The 20,973-nt window shown below is 40.4% G+C and overlaps 1 protein-coding gene across 4 annotated transcripts in view; it reads left to right on the top strand.

Annotated features, from left to right (window-relative positions):
* Positions 1-20,973, top strand: part of Stk39 (serine/threonine kinase 39) — a 268,613-nt gene that overhangs the window by 39,064 nt on the left and 208,576 nt on the right. For all 4 annotated transcript variants that reach the window (XM_078017532.1, XM_078017531.1, XM_005315694.4 and 1 more), the window contains exon 2: positions 20,089-20,201. In XM_078017532.1, coding sequence (XP_077873658.1) covers positions 20,089-20,201 — 113 coding nt within the window. The remainder of the gene's footprint in view (positions 1-20,088; positions 20,202-20,973) is intronic.

Genomic DNA, 20,973 nt, shown 5'->3' with positions numbered 1-20,973 from the left:
AATGCTTGTAATATCCTGACATACGGACAAAATAAATGGCCCAGTCCTGCCCATAAATATATATCAGTGCCTCTCTGTGCTGGAATTCTGGGTCAGTGTGTGTTCTCAGAGGTCTCTTTCTGTGGAACACATTCCACCCACACCTTTCTATCAGAGCTATGTCTCACTGCCAGCTAAGGTTTGGCCTCTGCAATGTGGGCTGCAAACCCAAAATATTTAAAGAGAAAAATCTCAGAAGGGAAGAAATTTCCATTATTCATTTAATAAATGAAAGTGCGAGGTAGAAATTAAAAGTCAACTGGGAAGTATAGTTGGAAAACATAAGCTACAAATTGTTCCTTCAAGTTTTAACTCCTTCTTGTCAATTTTTCCCCTCTCCCAAGGATTCCCTGTAAGTCCTGTCAGGTTTCCACATGCGGCGGTGCATGTCTGTATTCCCAGCCACTTGGGAGGTTGAGGCAAGAGGGTCGCCTGAGCTCAGGAGTTTGAGACTAACCTGGACAACACAGTGAAAGACTGTTTCAAAAGTTAAAAAAAAAATTAATGCTCTGTCAGTTGAATTTAATGAGTTCTAAGAAGTGAATGTGGATCTTAGATGAAAAGTATAAACCAGAGTCATGCTGTTCAGGATTGATATTTTTCAATTCTTGCATTTACAATGACTTATGATATAGGTGTTAGTTTATCTGAGTAAATGGAAAATACTTATATTTGATAATGTTGGGTTTCTGAGCCCATGGCAGGTAGATATTCTGTGAATTTTATAATAATAAAATAAAATAATTTTATTATTTTATAATAATAAAACCAAGTAAAGGCAATACAATTATTTATAAATGGGTACAAAAATAAAAGGTAATAATGGTTAAATGGCACTGAAAATGAGAAAGAATTTGCTTCACTGAATAGTTATTACAATTTTAACTCATGGTATCCTTTCAATGTGTCTTAGAGTTGAGACCAAGGTAAGATGGTAGCTTGGTATGTTCTTGTAAATTTAGAGTGTGCTGATTTCTAAGGCTAAGGCATGACATTTAATATTCCTTTTTTTTTCTTTTTGATCTAATCACTCATAGTCTTTCCCACTTCTTAAATATTTTGATGCATATTTTTAGTGCATTTGTTTATTTACATACTTTTACAGTGCTGAGAATCAAACAGGCCTTTTACATGTTAGGCATGTGCTCTCCTCCTCAGCTACATCTCCTTCCCCTTGATGAATAACATTTTCTTGACTCTTTCTCCTTTTTTAAGTTCAAGAGAGAAACAAAAATGCATGAAGAATGGCACATTATTTTGTTGGCCCTGTGCTGCTATTGTGGTTCTTGCTAGAGAATGTGGCATATGGACAAAATAAATGGCCCAGACCTGCCCATAAATATATATCAGTGTCTCTGCTGACCTGCTGTGCCGGTCAGACACTATCATGAAACCATGTCCAGAGATTCTTCTAGCCTGAACATTTCCATGGGCCTGCTGAAAATTTAATCATTTCAAGCAATATCTGACATGGCAGAATACCAGTTGTCTGAAAAATTTGGACACCCTCTTGGGTTCTTTATTCAGGCTAAGCCCCTTCCAGAAGACATGAAACTGCACTGACATAAATATGAACACACAGGATTACTGTTTTCTTCTACAAAGGGAGTCACTGTGGAGTTCAACATGCGCTTTTCCACCCGTGGCTTTGAAACATGATGCCAATTTTGGAAAGATGGACCTTTCTCAGTTTTCCAGGATGGAGTTCAGGTTCTCCAGGGATAGTATCTTCTCTGTGGATGACCACCGCTGCTTCTCCTTCATACATTCTCCAGAAATGGTTGGACTTACAACTTAAGGTTAGCAAAGAAAAGGGGACAGGTGACATGCTGAGTCTAAGACTGGTGAGCCTCCAGGGAGGCTGCTGCTGGCCTTCAGTTAAGGCTGAGAGCTGACTCCAGTGGTGTCGTCCTCTGAATGATGTAATCCCTTAGATAGCGGTGCATCAAGAGATTCGGGAATTTCCTTTTAAACATCTCCTGAAGCTAAAGCCCCTGAAGCACCTCCTGCCCCTGCTCCTGTTAGCATTGCGGTTCCATAGAGAAGAATCTGGTGGACAGCTGGGAAAGTGGCAATTGCAAGAGCAGATGATAACCTTGTTAGATGTGCACTGAGGAGTTTGGAAGCCTCAAGGGAAAGGCACCTTTAGAACATGGTGTAGTAATCTATGTATAGCATTTATTTATGTTATATGTATATATTTGTTGTATGTGTAGTCTATATTTAGCTCCCATCTGTTTTGTATAGGGATCTATTTCAGTGTAAATATGTCTTTAAAATCATTCAGAATTGTCTTGCTGCATTTCACCTGTGGACTCTCGCAGAAAGTATTTAGCTACTTAATGAATGCTAAAACTTTGGCAGTTACTGTTCTGGAGAATGCCATGTCCTCTCTAAATTCATGTTTGATTCTCCCATTTTAAAAAAGTGCATGTTCTCTGGTGTCGGTTCAGCTGACTTCCTGCTGTGCTTTTGTGAGTTATTTCAGTATCTTAGGTAAATAATCTTTAAGTGAAATTGACTACTTTTTTTTTTTAAACTCACTTGGTTTGGCAAATCATTGACAGATAATGGTTTTATAAGCAGTTTAGTGAAATGCCAAATACAACAACTTTACAAGAGCCTTGAAATTATGCACCTGGCATTATTTTAGTTTTGATTTACACTATGGTGGGTTATCCCTCTGAAATTATTATGCAGTGTTGAGATAAAGGTGGATGCAAAGATTAAAGGCAGTTTTCGTAGTTCAGTAACATGTTGAGATGCTGCACCACTGTTAATGTAATTATAAACATGTTTTAGGAACATGAAAAGTGTGATCTAATTCTCAGAACAGCAGAATATGAAGGTATAATTATTGTGATTCTATATGTGAGCGAGTGTGACTGTGAACAAGCAGAGGAATGGGATTTGTAACCAGGGTTATGTTTGGCTAATGGAGTTTAAAAAATACACTCTTTGTCCTTGTTGTTTAGCATGGCTTAATTTTCAGGAAGGAAGGAAAAGAACTTCCATTTACTATTTAATTACTTCTTTGAAGCCTCTAGAAGAAAAAGAATTGGATGGAAAAAATATCTGTAAATGCCAACTATTTCTCCTTTTGTTTTTTTTAAACATTTCTATATATAGGAGGGCAGTGCATATGAACATCAATCTGTAAGAGGTATTGGGAGAGTTCTAAAACATCTCTTGGCTGTGTGGAAGGTCATCCCTCCTAGGCAGTGCCTTGGTTTTCCCTGGGGGTTACTCTTCTTTGTTCTTGATGTTGGAGGTTTGTTGAACAGTGTATGACAGCCAGTCCTTTAAAATTGTCATCTGAAGCAGGCAGACCATATTTCAGTAGATGGGCCAGCATTGGCAGAATTTGGGGAAGGGGAAGAGACAATCAAGAATATTCATTATAAAATACAGTGGTGATAATGGTAGAGGGGAATATGTATTCAGACTTACTACACAAATGTTTTCTACCTACAATTATCTTCCTATTGGTCAACAAGTGCTGTGGTTCTACATCCACTTAAGTCCCCAATTCCAACCACTTTACTCTTCTCTTTTTTGGCCACTCTAGCACATGCCATGATTAACTTGAGCCTACACATCTGTAGCAACTCCTGCCCAGTCATGTTGCATCTTGCCTGGCATACAGCCTTGCCTCCATGTAGCAGCCAGAGTGACCTTTGTATAAATAAATATAAGCCAGATCTTGTAATTCTCTTTTCAGAACACTCCAAAGTACTCATGTTGGTCTACATGACTTTCTCTGTGTGTGTTCCTTCTCTTGCCTACCTGTACCTGTCCAACCATCTTTTCCCACCTACCTTCTGAATCAGTGAGCTCTAACCACATCACCCTTATCTCTGTCCTTTGAACTTTCCAAACTTGTTTCTGCTGCAGCCCTTTACACATGCTGTCCTCTCTTCTTGGAATGCTCCGCCCATGGATCTTTGCTGGTGGCTCCTTCTCAGCACCCCAGATATTACCACCTCAGAATAGCTTGCCTGTGCTGTTCCCACCAATTTGTGTTATTTGGTGTAACACTTAAACTGCAATCTGAAATTATCTCATTTGTGACTTTTTTTTTTAATTGACATTCCCCTCCATTATCTCATTTAAGACTTTTTTTTTTTTAAATTGACATCCCCTCTTAAATTAAAATAAAATTATAGGAAACCTGGTACTTTTTGTTCTTTGTTTCTTTTCCAACACCTTAAATAGTGTCTGGCCATATTAGAAGCTCCATCAAATTTGTTGAATCAATAAGCAAATGTGTATTATCTGTTCTTGTTATTGTTTGAGATATAGACTGAAGTTTTTTCCCAATTCTAGGATGCCATTATTATTTGGTGAAGGCATTTGTAATTATTAAACAGAATCAGCAGATAATGTGTTTTTGGTCACTTTTCCTCATCCATCCCTATTAATGGTGGAGGGCTTGTTGTAACTGTCCATTTTGTTGTCTTACTGGATGGGTTTCAAATTTATTTTTGGCATGTAAAAATGTGAAGGTGACTGACACATTAGGAGACTGAGTCTGAACCTTGAACCTTTCCAGGATTTTGGTTCATATACTGTATTATAGGCCAAATCCCAGAACCTAAACCTGAGGGTTTGGCCAACAGGCTCTATTTATTTTTTCTTTCTTTCTTAAATAATGGAACTATCTTGACAGCAAACAAGGAAAATCAGGGAATGCTAACTATCTTCAAGAATTCAAGGTAGGAACATTAGGTAACCAAGAACTTCACAGCAGGGATATGAAACTGAATACTTACGTTATTTAAGTGGCATAAATGAAACAGTGGGAATAAAGATCAGTTTAACAAGTGCTTATCAATCTTATCAGCCTAGCGGTTTAAAAAAAATGATTAAGTGATTGACTATAAGCCTTACTAAAACTCATCCCATCCTGGGCAGCAGCTCCCTGCAGATCAAGGTCTGCTTCGACATAGGATAGATGGTAGATTTGGATACACCAGCCTCCTGCTGCAAGAAAGCAATTTTAATGGAAATACCAACATTTGTAATGGTTATTTTTCTTATAGTATCTTGCCAGCTCATCTGTATCCATTGGATGTAGACATAGCATTGCTGTTAGAAAGTATATTTAATATGTAACTTGGAGCTCAGTGTATGTTGAACGAAAGTGAGTGCTGTGCTCTGGCTGTTCAACTTTATTTATTATGTTTCCTTAGTAACCATGCTGTTTGAGGTATTGCGTTTTTTGGATTAATAAAATAAATGTCTGTTTAACTGAAGTTCCACTTAATTTGAACTATAGTTGCTAGAGATAGTTTTGAAGTTGAATTACATGTTTCTTGCTAAAGAGGGAAGTAGAATTCTCCTCATCTTTTGTTTACAGCGAATTTCTGAAAATGCACCTAAAAAAATCAGATAGTAAACGGACACGTTATTGGATGGAGAAAGTGTTGCATCTTCATTTTTAAAGAGTTAAATACACATAAAGTCCCAAATTATGGTTTCTTATAGAGGGAATTGCTCCTTCTGGATTCTGCTGGCCAGCCAGGGGTGAGGAGGTTGGTCAGGAGGTCTCCAGGTGCTCTAGTGTCTCCTTAGGAGGTAGGTGCCTGGAAGTCTAGGGGATGACTGAGAGAAGATATGTCCATGGTGCTGTAACAGTTCATCTTTGGTTCATGGATCAGCAGTATCCCTTCACCTGCAAACACAGAAATGTAGAACTCGGATGCCCCAGACCTCCTGAACCAGCATCTACATTTCCACAGGATGTGCCATCTCCTTGTCTTTCAATGCCTATATACTCCTAATACTTTGGATTAGCTCCTGGAAGGACTGCAGGAGGGAGCAGTCTCCTGATCTTCCACCAGGCTCCTACTGATGACTGGATTTGCAGGTGACTTCCATTCTGAGGAGCTCCAAGGGTGGGGCTGGTGGACACTTAGCTTGCTGCTGCTTCCCTCAGGGCTTAGCTTTGGTCTGGGTCCTTCAGCCTCTTTCTTCTTGTTCAGCTATGCTCTCAGGCCTGCAGGGGCTGTAAAGACACTACAGTCCACCATACCAGGCATTTGTATTCCCATAACTAGGATCTCTTCCCTTGTGGCTCTTGTGTTCTGCTGTCATCTCAGACTACATCATCATGTCCTGCTTTTGGGTGAGTGTGTTGAGGGAGGGAGGAAGGGAGACATTTCTCATGCAGAAGTTGACCTTACTTCCTGTTCTGTAGTTGTAACCTGGGGGAGAAAGTTGGGTTGTCAGGGGAGACAGGAGTTAGATGATGAGGAAAATCAAATCAGATGGAGAGGTAGGGAGGGGTGGATGGCATTAAAGTAAGTGGACTTTTTTCCTTCTGTCCTTGAGCTTGTCCTTGCTGCTTCATGGATGTGGTAGCCAGGGATGTTGAACTATCTGAGAAGTGGGACTAATTGTATCTTGAACAATGAATCATTCCTCTGCCTAATTTTCTGTATACCCATCATTATGATATAGAAATTAGGATTTGAGGAGGGGGAGTTGATAGGAAGCTGGCAGAAATTGGCCCTCAGTGGGAGCAGAGGTCATCATGGGGAAGGAAGATAAAAATGAATTCTCTCAAGAGGTTGCAATAAACCTAGTTCTAGTCTCTACTCAGGTCTCTGGAATGATCATATCATTGGTAATAGTAACAATGTCTAGACATTGTTAAACATGACGCAGACACATTTACCTTATTACGTTTGCATGTATTATTGTATTTAACATTGACAGTCTCCCTGTGAGGTAGGTATTACCATTTGTTTTTTATATTGAAGAATCTGAGGCATAACACACCAGCAACTTGCCCAAGGTCATGTAGCTTAGGGCTGTCTGAGCCCAGACCCTCAGTCCTAGTTAGGATTCTACTACCCCACCAATAGGAAGTCCAGAGGTGTGGGGGCTGAGCTTGGAAGTACAGAGTGAACTTTTTTGGGGGAGTGTAGATACTAAAAAGGGTCATTTTAGGTACCGAGTTTGAAAATGGAGGAAAATGAGAATTTCAATAAAACCTAACATTGTTAGTAGAGCTTTGGGAGGCCCCTGTCTCTTGATGGAGCTGATGGGTATCATGTTCCCTGGACTCCTTATTCAGTGATTGCCTGGAAGCTCCAGACAGACCTTTGTAGAATCTGCTTCCTTTGTTGGACTGGTCATGGGCAGACCAGGTTCCTCCTTTGCTTGCTGTATTCCTCACAAACTCTGCTACTAGGGGGCCCTGAGGGGGATTCTGGAAGGCAGAGTAGAGAGGAAGAAGGGACAGGCTTCATCTGATTTGCTGATTGTGCTTGTCAGCTTTGCTTTAGAAAGGGTCTTTCTCTTTACCAGGAATTCTTGGTTCTTCTCGCCAGCTGCTTTATACATCTTGGAACCCCTCAGAGATGTCCCACTTTAGCCAGTCCTTGTGTGAGTCCCAGCCGCTGTGGACCCTGTGACCAGCACTTTCTCCTCAGATATCTGTGTCCCAGCCCCATCCCTTTAGGATTCCTCCCCTGGCCTTTTAGATTCTGATGGTCCCTATTGCCTCCCTTTGGCCCTACAGCCCTCTGGTCAGTAGCTTGTTCCTGAAGCCACTCAGCATTGTTCTGTGTTTCAGTCTTCTAGCACCCGCTGGATCAAATCTTTATACCAAATAGTGTCAGTTGCTATACTTGGTGGCATTTCTATTTTTCTAAACAACCCCTGGCTGATAAACTTTCCTCAAGCCCAGGAATCCTGGTAGAGGAATGGAGAGAGAAACCAATACCTAGGAGCTGTGATTGTCTAGTTTAGGAATATGGGAGAATTGCCGAGATGCTTTATAAAAATGCAGATTCTAGGCCTCCAGTTGCAGTTCTCATTCAGTAGTTTGGAGATGTGCTCAAGAATCTACTTTTTATTTTTTATTTTTTTTGTTTAGGAATCTTTAATAGCTATTCACAATTATGAAAGAAAATTTAACATTCTTCATAAGTTAATAAAATAATATGTAAATCTATAAAATATCAAAAAAGTTGGCACAAATTATATTCATTATAACTGTCTCGTATATGTGCTTTGTGTGTGTGTATAAACATAAATTTTATACATATATGTAATTTAATAGATTGTAAATCCCTGGATAATTCATCTACCTCTGGTATACCCTAGTTACCAAATTAATTAATGTCTATATTTTATTTATTAAATTTCAAAACAAAAATAGCATATTGCTTTTCTTTATTTTTCTACATTAGCTATCCATCCATAGATTTCTTCTTATTTATTATAATTGTAGATATGTTTTATTGGTCACAGTTGTAGAAATGCCATACAATTTGGAAATATTGCTCTGAAAAGTAATTTCCTTATATAGCAATACAACAGAATAATTTCTCGAAATCTCCTCAACAGACTTACTCTTTCATCATTGTTTCCATACTACAAAGAGGCTACAGTATAGTCTATGCCTTTCCTTCACTGATTTGTATTCCCTTTATTTCTATTTAAGAACTGTTTTTTTATTTAAATTAAACTGGTTTTTAATTAATTAATTAATTTTACAGTAGAATGCATTTTGACACATTGTACACAAATTGGAGCACAACTTCTCATTCCTCTGGCTGTACATGGTGCAGAGTGACTCCAGTTGTATAATCATAACATAGGGTAATAACTCATTCTACCATCCTTCCCATATCCACATCCCCTCTACATAATTCAAAGTTCCTTCAAGGAATCTGTTTTTCAAATCTTAGGTGTTATGGATATAGTTAACCTGATTAGAGGTTTTGCTAATATCTGCCTAACTCCAGGGCATGTGGGGCTTACACCCAAACTATTTTTTTTTTTTTTAAGTGAGATGGAGACTGTGAAAATGCTAATAACCTTTGACTGAAAGCCACCAAGGTTGTACATTGCCCCTGGTGGCTGAAAATTCAATTTCCGTTTAACCAACAATTTCTGATGCAATTAGCTGGGAGAAAGCAGCTTTCTCCACTAATTGTGCATCATCCTCTAGTCAGGCCCTGCATCTCCTGGTTTGTGTCCCAACCAGAGGGATAACTTTTTCTTCTTAATGCAGAGGCACTCAGTGAGCATGTAGCTGAGATGGGATGGAATGAGACCAACCTCAAATTAGATACCAGCTCCCCTTTTTGTATTTAGAGCCCTTCCCATTTCCAGGTGGCTTAAGGTTGAAGCAATAAGGAATAAGCAATAAGGTTACCACCATGCCACACATATTCAAACTAGGACACTTGTGCCTGTTGGCTTTTGCCAGTGGGTGTATCTGTTTATCTGTGTGAATAGTAATGGACATTCTTTTGTGGAATGTTGGCTTCTATGTGGTTGATTTAATCAGCAAAATGAGTGGGTTTTACTGGGAGGAATTGTGCTACTCGTTCAGAGCAGAACAGGAAGTTTTTCAGTCCTGCCAGATCCTGGGGTTTTGCGTGTATAGGGGCAAGGACTTCAAAGGTGATCTTTGGCTCAGTATAAAAATCAGATTTTCTCTGTGGGAAGGTGTCCATCCTGCAGTCCAGGTCCTGATGGAGTGTCTCCTGAGACCGATCACCAGGGCTGTCATGGCCTGCTGCCTGTCCCCTTTACAAGTAGAATCATCCAAGACTTTAGTTTACACTAGCCTGCCATATTTTGTGTGGCTTCATGCTTCATGCTAAGTAGGGGACAGTGGATTCGCTGTTTAAAATGTGCAACATTCTAGTGGAACATTGTTTTTTAGAATGAACTGTCCTGTGATACCGGCTCTAGAACTGAATCGGGTATTCTGCTAGTCAAACAAGTCTCAAGGCAGATGGCCTCCCAGGATCTTTCCTCGAAGTTAACTGCCACAGGCCTCACAACTACCTGCTTAGCCACTCACACACAATGAGCAATGAAGAGAAAGCACATGGAGCAGAAGTGTGCTTTGTCCTTGCACATGGGTCATGTAGCCTGCCAGACCCAACTTGGAACATAGCTTCACTTCCCTTGTCCAGAGGTCGTCTCCTCAGTGGTGGGTTAGAGTGAGTTTCATTCACTTAGTGAACCCTTATTGAGGGTCTCCAGTGTTCCAGGCAGTGGCCTGGGTAGAAGGGCAGAATCTAGAAAAAATAAGGTGGGAAGACATGGCTCCATAAGCATGTGCACGCTAGGGTGAGGCTGTGGAGAGTCCCTGTGAGCCTTGAGGAGGTGACTGGCTCATCAGGAGGGGGTGTTTGGGAAGGCACCCTATATTATCCATAACTAATCCTTGGAGTAGGTTGTCCCCCAGCCCCGTATCAAAACAAGTTGGTCTTTTTTTTTTTTTTTTAAAGTAGAACATTCACTGATGGGGAGGTTATGTATTCTAATCCTAGTAGTTATGTTGAGTCAGTCTCAATATTAGGATTACAATTTTAGAAAAAAGTTTCAGCTTTAAGGGGCTGAACCTATAAGTAAGTTCTCTGGAGCCTAATTTTTTTTTTTCCCTGATGCTGGGGATTGAACCCAGGGCTTTGCACCATCTAGGCAAGTGCTCTGTCAATGACTGCTCAATGTAATTTCCGTTGGCAAAATAATCATATGCAAAGTGACTTTTTATCTACCTCGCATCATTCAGAAAACAAAAATGTCTAGAATAAATCTCAATATTAATCATAATGAATTAGAAAATAGAGTCTGCTGTTTAATAGCTCCTTAGCACTTGCTACTCTTTTTTAACCTGGTGTCTAGAATTTAACTTTATGCTCTAATAATAATTTTAATTATTATTGAAATATTATTAAATTATTATAATTTTCTTTACATTGTATGTGAGATAATCCCAGTCCATATACCTTCTGAATATTTTGTAAATATAGTATAGGTTTCTTTTTTTTGTTGGATTAGGTCCAAGGTGAGTTTCTTTGTATTCGTTGCAGTTTGATTCCACAAACCACTTTCCTTCTTTCTCTCCGTATCAGAATCTGGGTTGCGTTTTGTTTTTCTGTGGTATTATCAGATGGTCTTTGATGAGTTACATCCAAGGACTGCTTTTCTTGGTGGGGTCTGTGACCTCTAAGTGTTTTAATAAGCCAGCTTTCTCAGGTAAGGTAGTTTGTCCCAGCCAGACGTGAGACATAAGGACATTCTGCTGAGTGGAGTTTTCTCCACCTCAGCCTGGCATTTGCCATCTTAAAGTAAGCTCTAAATCTGCTCCAACACCCCAGAAGGAAGCTCTAACTCATTCCTTGGATGAAGGCACACAGAAGGCCATAACTGCCAGCTTGGCTGTGACACATGCCAGAGAACCGAGGAGGGTCCATTGGTTTATAGCTGCCTTGAGCAGTGTGGTCTTGCTGCGCCAGGCTCAGTGTAGCTCCCTGGTTTTGTACTGCACATTCAGACAGGTCATTGTTAGAATCTGTTTTGTAAATTTATGTGTATAGCAAGTTGTGTGTCATATCTGCCTCTCCATTATAGTTCCTTATGTTTGACTTGAGATTTTATTGTGCATATGTTCCTCTCATGTGAAATGAGCCTGATGACAGAAGAGTAGCTCTTTCTCTGTGTGAAATTGCAAGATGAAATGGATGAACTGCAACATGGGACAAGCCAGTTTGAGTCAGTGCCCTTTGGGTCAGTGCTCTGAGTACATACCTATATTATGTTGAATCTTATGGCTTGTTTCATGGCTTTTTCACTGCTGTAACCAAAAGACATGTCAAAAACTATTTTAGAGGAGAAAATGTTTATTTAGCACTCATGGTTTCAGAGGTATCAGTCCATAGATGTCTGACTCCATTGCTCTGGGCCCAAGATAAGGCAGAACATCCTAGTAGAAGAGTGTGGCAGAGGAAAAAGGCTTGGAACATGGCACCAGGAATGAGAGAGAGAGAGAGAGAGAGAGAGAGAGAGAGAGAGAGAGAGAGAGAGAGAGAGAGAGACTCCCCTCACCACTGACAAGTATATACCTCATAGACATGTCCTCACTGACCCACCTCCTCCAGCCACTCGCTGTCTGCCTACAATTGCTATACAATTAATCTCTGTCAGTGAATTGATTAACGGATTGATTGGGTTAAGGCTCTTTTTTTAATTTTTTTTTTTTTGTACTGGGGATTGAACTTAGGGGCACTCAACCACTGAGCCACATCCCCAGCCCCATTTTGTATTTTATTTAGAGACAGGGTCTTATTGAGTTGCTAAGTGCCTAGGAGGCTGGCTTTGAACTCATGATCCTCCTGTCTCAGCCTGGGATTACAGGCATTGTGCCACTGTACCCAGCAGGTTAAGGCTTTTTTAACCCAATAATTTTACCTCTAAATTTTCTTGCAGTGTCTCAGTGCCACAGCCCGGCTTGCTGGGCAAAGTAACGGGGGGGGGGGGGTGACGAACAACTTGTGTAGATTGATACAGCAGGAGTGGGAGCCCTTTATTGTAGGACAGGAGAGGTATTTATACATTCCACACAGCTTATCTTAATTAGCATAAACTAGATACATCAGTCAACCAATAAGGAATCTCCACACTTATTGGCTCGCTGGCGTTACTTCACAAACCACTCCCTCTGGCAAAATGCCAGGCGCCATCCAGACTTGTTTACAGACTCTAACATTTGCCAGGCGCCATCCTGACTTGTTTACAGATTCTAACATCTCACACATGAGTTTTTTGTGGACAACTCAAATCTAAACCCCAACATTGCTTTTTTTTTTTTTTTTTTTGGCTCTGCTAGGATTTGAACCAGGGCCTTATACACACTAGGCAAGCACTCAAACACTGAACCATATTCCCATTCCAAAAATGTAACCAGTTTTGACGCACACAGCTGCAATCTAATAAATAAATTTAAATCTGGATCATCAGGTTAAAAAGAATATATCTCTGATAAATAGCAGTCACATACTTGTGCAAAATGTGACCTGCTCTTATCTGAGTCACAGTGCTTTTTTAATTTTTAAATGTTAATCTCAATTATTTGAGGTATAAGTCAGTGGTGGAGTGCTTGTCTAGCATGCATGAGTCCTGGGTTCAATTCCCAGTACCCGCCACCCCCCACACAATTAAATACCAATGTTAGTAGAATCTCACACAAAACCTGAGTTTTTAGCTATTCTCCAGAATGCAGACAATCTTGCCATGTTAGGCAGCTGGGGCCTGTAGAGCTCACATGAGTCCATCCAACAGAGTCTCCCCCCACTTCTTTTCTGGCCCTCATGTGACTGGCTGGCCTTGTGGGCTTTGAGGTTGGCCACATGCTATAAATAGAGCACACAGAATGAGCTGGGGAAAGTGAGGACTGGAAGAAATCATTTGATCCAAAGCCATTTGTTGTGTTTACTACACACCACCAGCCAGCCTCTCTTTAAAGAAAGCCTGATACTGCACAGGACTCTGTTTATTGGCAAAGGACAGGTGAGCATAATGAAGGATTCCTTTCATGTTCTACGAGACGGTCAAGCTCATATTAAAATTTTGGCTTGGTTCTCCTCATGTAAGTAGGATGTGATGATAGAACCTCTTTCCCCGGGCCATCATGAAGGTCAAAAGCTGATGTAATGCCTTTTAAAAAATCTTGCTATTTATGGAAAGGAGTTGTTAGACAATTGACCACATCTCACTTTAACCTAAAGAACATCTTTTATGGATTAAGGAGTGTGTGTGTGTGTGTGTGTGTGTGTGTGTGTGTGTGTGAGAGAGAGAGAGAGAGAGAGAGAGAGAGATTGATTGATTGATTTCAGTGCTGGATGTTGAACCAGAGCCTTGTGTATGTGAAGCAAGTGTTCTGTCACTGAGCTACACCTTCAACCCTTTTTTAATTGCCCAGATTGGCCTCAAACTTGTGATCCTACCGTTTCAACACTGCAACATATGGGGGGGGGGTGGAAACTGGAAATAAAGAGAATACTCATCAACACAAAAAGGGCTAAATAAATTAGAGTGTATTAATATTATGAAATGCTATGTAACATTAAAATGTCAAGTTGACAGGAAGCCAGTTGACCTGGAGAGATTTCCTTAAGAAGCAGTACTATCTAAGATTCAATTAGTGTTTACTGTGTACTAGGCACAGTTCCAGGGGGTTCCCACATGTTACCTCATTTGATTCAGAACCATCCTATTAGCTAGGTACTATTATTGTCATCTTACAGATGTAGAAACTAAGATGTGGGGAAATCAAGTAACTTATTAAAGTTAAGTAGTTAGTGTGTGGTAGGGCTGCATATAAATTCGTGCATTTGGGTGGACAAATATGGTTTAAAAATCATTATTTAGGTTATATTTTAAAGTATGTTATAAGCCAGAAGTTTTGCTATAGAATATTAGTTCATAACTGTTCCTGAATTCTCTGGTTTCTTTTTTATTTTAAATTCTTAACATGCTGTATCAGATGTCAGAAATCATTTAGTCTCTTGCTTTCCAAATTTAGCTCTCCTTTCCTTCCTTTAAAGCTAACAGAATCTTCTTGGTGCTAAGCCTGCTATGCCCTCTTGTCCCTTGGGTACCATATAAACGATGCTATTTCCCTCTTTCATGTTACAGATGGAGCAGTGAGTCCCAGGGAGAGCCTTGTGTTCATCGAATTGATGTTTTCAAAGGATGTGAAACACATTAGGCTATTAAGCCACATAGGTGGATTTTATTATGCCCATTAAGGAGAGCTGAAGTTCGTTAATGCCATAGATGAGAATTCTTCCCATAGGTGGGAGTTGTACAATGTCCTGCCAGAGGCCCTTCAGTTGAGTCTCGCCTCTTGTATTTAGTATTGCATTATTTACACTACATGTTTGTTGGAGAGTGACTTAGATGTTGAAAGGCTTTTTGTATTAGTCTGCGGGGGATGCCATAACAAAATACCAGAGACTGGGTGGCTTAAACAGTCAAAATTTAATTCCACAGCTCTGGAGCCTGGGAAGTCCAGATCAAGTTGTGTCTAACTTATTTTTTGTGAGGACTCTTCCAGGCTCACAGATGGGCACCTTCTCTCCAGTATTTACATGGAAAGGGAATTGAGGAAAAGAGAATTCTCTGTTATCTCTTCTAGTAATGATACTGACCCTCTACCTTGTTTAATCTTCCTTACCTTCACAAAGGCCCAATCTCTACAGTCACATTGGGAGTGGAGTGGGGCTTGTGTTAGTCACCTTTTCATTGCTGTGACCAAAATACCTGACAAGAACAACCTAGAGCCCAGTGTGGTGGTACACACCTATAATCCCAGCCCCTCAGGAGGCTGAGACAGGAGGATTGAGAGTTCAAAGCCAGCCTTAGCAATGTCGAGGTGCTAATCAACTCACTGAGACCCTTTCTCTAATAAAATGCAAAATAGGGCTGAGGATGTGGCTGAGTGGTGGAGTGCCCCCGAGTTCAATGCCCAGTAAACACCCCCCCCCAAAACAAAACAAAACAAAAAACTTAGAGAAGGAAAGATTTATTTGAGTTCACGGTTTCAGAGGTTCAGTCTGTGGTCAGTTGACTCATTGCTCTGGGACCAAGGTGAGGCAGAACATCATGGTGGAGGTCCATTGCTCCTCTCATGGCTAATGGGATGCACAGAGTGTAAGGAGCCAGGAACAAGATATATAATCCCCAAGGGCATGCCCCCAATGGCCTAATTCTTCTAACCATGCCTCACCTGTCTTCAGTTACCACCCAGTAATTCAGTTATTAATCCATCAAAAGAATTAATCCACTAATTAGATTACAGCTTATAATCTAATCACTGTACCTCTGGACATTCCTGCATTATCTAACATGAGCTTTTGGGGACACCCCATATTTAAACCCTAGCAAGGCTTCAACATATGAATTTTAGGGGCACACAGACGTTCAGTCCACAGGAGCTTTCTAGTCATTGTTCTTAATTGCTATATAGGAAACGATCCTATAAAAGGATCTTGTACTTGTAACAGGAGCAGGCACCTTTGGACCTTTATTACTTGTGAATTGCCGCCTGCCACGTGGTAGAGTTTTAATTACTGTTCATTGATGAAATAATTCAGGCAAACATCTTTTTTTTTGTGTGTGTGTGTGTGCCTGTAGTTTTCTTGGGGCTGTTAAGCCACAAGTCTTTTCTTCACATTAAGTGACCAGTAGTAATGTTCCAAGAAGGTGTAACTTTGGTAAACTCCAGAAAGATTGTTTGAATAGTGGCAGTACCACTAAATTAAGCATGAAGAATAGAGGCCAGATAATGAAGAGGGCAAGGAGAAGTCACAGGAAATCTGGGCTAAGGATAATTGCTATTATTAAGCATGGAATTTAGGTCTGAGCTTTCTGTCAGGACAAAAAAGGAAAACATGATGCTACTACATATTTCTCATTATCTATTAAGTTATTTGGGAAGGGGACCTTTTTGCCTTAGAACTAAATACAAGGAGGAATTTATTGCATGGGTCATGGAAGGAGGAACTTTGAACAGTGTCTAGATTGTCATTAGCAATAGTAGTGATTTTTAGGAAAGAAATACTGAAGTTCTTTGTGTTAGTTTCTTATAGACTTAGTGAAATACCAAGTTACAATTCTAAACTATCTTTTAATGCAATATTTCTTCTGATAACTCAAAGTGTGAAATGCAACTATGCAATTTTCTGGTGATTTATCTTAATACTGCCAGCAGCAAAAAAAAAAAAAAAAAAGGGAAATGCGAAGAGATGTGTCTACTCAAAGAAGAGTCTGTATCTTGGTAATGAACTCAAGGAATCTCTCACCTCTGATTGCCCTTGACATGACTACTAGCTGAAACTTGTAAGCAGCTGTTTTTAATCTGGAATTACTTACCAAAATGAATCGAGATAGAGGGACTTTAAACAGTGTTTGAAAACTTGGACAGCCATACTCTTTTATTTTGGGCATAATCCTATAGAATGATTTATTTTATTTGAAATGGGAGTCAGGATAAGCTGAGAAATTCCTGAAATGTTCAGAGCTCCTTATTCCCTAAACAGTGAATGATACATAATTGAAAACATATATATATATATTGTTCAAAATAAAGACAAATTGCTGTTTAACATTTAGTTGCTGCTATTTTACCTCACATTGCTAATGCTTGTCTAATCGCTGGATTTACAGGCTTTACATTTTTAACTTCCTGTTAAACTAATCAACAAAGCATATGAAAATCTTAGAGCAAAACTTTGCTCGTATCATTTCTAAATGTCCTTAGTAATTATGCAGTTAGGTCACTTCCGCTTCTCCTTCCAAAGCATGCTTTACTCTAATCCTGAGTATCTTAATGTAATACAGCAGGTTTCCAGTTTTTGATCATGACTCACAACAATGCATGTCGTGGTGCAGCTTGGATATAACTGAAACCAAAGTTTAATAAAGTAGTTCTTGCCCTTATTATGTAAGGTGCATTCTGATGCTTTCTTTCATAAAGTGCTGGTTTCCATCACCAATAAATTGCTTTCCTGATCAATGAATCCTGACTGGCAATCTGAAAAGTCTCCAGCCGGGTGCAGGTAGTGGTAGACAAGGAATTAAGGGTGTCTTGTTCTGGGGTCCTAATCCTATGTTTTTCAATTACTGCCCCTTAAAAATCTCCACAAAATCCTTGATCTTCTCCAGACTCTGTTTCCTCATTCATAATGTGAGGGGTTGGACTCTAACTTTGTTCTCCATGGCTCTTGCTGAAGGACATCTCTGGATTCAGGGTGGAATCTCCCAGAGTGTTCAATGAATGATGAAATCCATTCATGCTGTGACAGTGACCTCAGGTCATGAAGCTTCTTATTTGCTCTGTCTTGAGATGAGAGCCAGTTGTTCTTTAGTCAGCTATAATTGTGAAGCATAACAATTCTCTGGTTCTAAAGCTCTAGTAAAAGATGTTTCTTCCCCCACTACTTCTGCTGGCTTTGTAGACTTCTTATTTGTGTCTGTATTCTCGAACGTGTTAATGGAAGTCGGAAAATTTTATAATCAAGGACTTGACTGTGAGAGGTTCTCCATTATAAATACCCATTTCATGTTTTCTGGGAGTTGGTTTTCTTCTCTCTCTCTCTCTCTCTCTCTCTCTCTCTCTCTCTCTCTCTCTCTCTCTCGTTCTTCAGCTCCTCTGACTTGAAAATATTCTTGCCTGTGGATTAAGAATGAAGGAGTAGGGTTAGGGGGATATTTACAGCAGGTAGAGCCAGAAATGGCTTCCCATCAGCAGCTAGTTAAAGCTGTTTGTTGGTTTCTCTGCTGGGTACCAGGTCCAGTGCTAACCAGCTGTAGCACTGTCTCTGCACCTCCCCTCAGTGAGACTATAAAATATACTTTGCTATCACCAGGGATCTTTGTAGTGTTTGGCTCTGGTGTCTGGAGGATTCTGGATGGAACCCAGCAGGATGTGATCTGCAGGGCCAATGAAGCCAACCTGGTAGGACTCTTTGAGTGGCTGCTGACGGAGCATCGAGGTCAGGGAGAGAAAGGGAGGGCCTCTGCAACAACTTCTGAAGAGAACACTCTCTTCTGCCAGGGCCTGGAGAGTGAGCTCACATGACCCTTCCCTCCAGGTTGGTTCTCTCTTGTTGAACAGTTTAGGACCAAACAAAGCATCTTCCAGGCAAGGTCAAAACAAGTGAGGAAGGGAAGGGTATACTCTAGCTTTTGGGAAATAGGAAAAAAAGTAAAATCCCAGCTCAGGTGCATATTAGCTGTGGGGCCTTGGGCACGTTTTCTGAGTCCCAGTTTTCTCACATATAAACTGAGACTAATGCTAAACATGTCCAGTTTGTAAGGTGACTTTCATGAGTAAGGTGGGTGGTCAGGACAAGGGAATCTTCTTCCTGGGGAACACAGATTGCGCTTCGCTAAAATATGAGTGTTGGAACTAAGACCTGGCTTTGGAGCCATGAGAGTGAAGGGGGTCAGAGCTGAATGAGGAAACAACAGGGAGGAAGAAAGGGTGGAGCTCTCAACCTCAAACACTCATCTGGGCACGTCTTTGGGGTGGCAGACTGCCTTGCTTTGCACCACAAGCACCATGCCTTTTTATTACATGTACTGAGGAAGCTAACCCCCTGAGCTGTCTTCTTTATGGCCAATGACCCCCTTTCTCTTTTTTAATGATAACCAATGACTCATTTGAGAATTGTTTCCTGAAGAAATCCTTTAGAGAGGTTTGCACCGGCACTCCACAGCGTGCTGTGTTCCTAAGCCATGATGTTTGGAAGTTAGATGTACTCAATGCATTTTTGACGTGGTATGTTCCATTTAGAGTGGGTTTTTCAGGATGAAACCCCATTTGAAGTTGAGAAGCCCTTGTGGGATGGGGATGTAGCTTGTACTTTGAAGGGGGTTAGAGCTGAGGAAGGCCAGAAGATGCTATTTCTTTTACTTGGCGTCTTGCAGTGCTAGAGGATTTATGTGATTAGAACACATTTTTGGTATTATTTGTAGAATCAAGATGCCTTAACCGGGGGGCTTTTTTTCCCCTGTGGAATAGAAATCCAATTAGGAGCTCTTTGTGCTCTGCCACCAATCATTGCACGTCTACATTTTACTCTTATAAAATATGGATAATGACATGACTGTCTCTTAGGAATTTGAGTGCATCATCTAAGGATCAAGAAACCTTAGAAATAGGAGATTCACATGAATGCCTAAAGCTGCTGTGATCACACATTTGCATTGTTTTGCTTGGCATTCTTGAAAGTTGTGCTGTTGACGTGAGAACACTGGGGCTGATCCCGTTTTTCTTATTGTAGAGTAAACGCTGAAGGAATAAGCTCCAGGAGTGCTCAGCACAGATAGGTTGACCCAGTGCCTTATGGAAGTCCTGAAGTAGCTCGGGCTGGAGTGGTTTGGTTTGGGCTGAAGTGGAAGAAGAGCCTAAGCTACTGCAAAGCACTGCAGTTAGAAAATATCAGGACTTAAGCACAGTAATGTCTTCCCGTGCAGGGAAATGATGTGGATGCTCATATCCTTTGTGACAGTGTCTTCAGTCATCCATTGTGTAGAAACATAGATTTTCCTTTTCCCTCTCCAGATAATTACTTTAGAACCTAACATAACAAATGGTAACATTTTTAATTCCTTGACTAGAAGATTAAAAAAATAGATATTTATTTTCGAAAGCGTCACAAATAGTAGCTGGACAGTGTACCATATGATAGCTGATGTTGCTTTTTTTTTTTTTTTTTTCCTTTTCAGGCAGTGGAGCTACTGCTGTGGTTCAGGCTGCCCTATGCAAGCCCAGGCAAGAACGTGTAGCAATAAAGCGGATCAACTTGGAAAAATGCCAGACCAGTATGGATGAACTATTAGTAAGTACAAGAGAAGGGATGTCTGCTGCTGCACTTTCCTAACCCATGGGTGTTCGGAGTTGGTTGGGAGAAGATCAGAGTGGGTTGGTGTCATCTTTTATCTTGACACCTATATTTCTTAGGAAGCAGCCCTCACCACTCCCCTGCTCCCCTTAGTAACTTCCTTGCTCTATAATTGTGTCATCTAATGTTCACCTTACTTTGCTTTTGACAAACAGCATTTTGCTCAGTCTGCGTAATCCTAGCGGTCTCACGTGTTGACACTCTATTTTATGCATCAAGAGAGCACATTCTGTAGGATGCCTGAAGTCACGTGATTTCAGGCTGCAGAGTTGGATGATGAGCTTCTGGCCCTCCCTCTAGAGTATATGGCACCCATAGGAGTTACTCCCCCAAATATTTCTTAGTCCTTTTGGTTTTCAGAAATTACAAAATCACATACAAATTAAAGATGTTTAAAACAATGCATGGCAGCTTGCATTTGGTTGATGGCAGGAATTTGTTTTTCTGACATGGTAACTTGCATTTTTTTATTTGGGATGAAGGATGTTGCTTAACTAATTGGAGCTTTTTGGTGTGTGTGTGACTGTAGGAGCATCGGTTGGTTGAGGAACATTTGCTGTGCTTTTGGCTTAACTGACTCATTATTAAATGAACAGCTTGGCAAATGGTTATTAGTTGCCCAGCAAACTGTGAAGGGTTTGAGAGTTTAATCTCATAAATATAGTTGTCGTTCTGCCTGCCAATTTTCTTTCTTTCTATTTTTTTTTTC

This window comes from Ictidomys tridecemlineatus, chromosome 7 (assembly GCF_052094955.1).
Source record: "Ictidomys tridecemlineatus isolate mIctTri1 chromosome 7, mIctTri1.hap1, whole genome shotgun sequence".
Classification (NCBI taxonomy): domain Eukaryota; kingdom Metazoa; phylum Chordata; class Mammalia; order Rodentia; family Sciuridae; genus Ictidomys; species Ictidomys tridecemlineatus.
This window is presented reverse-complemented; position numbering and strand designations above follow the sequence as displayed.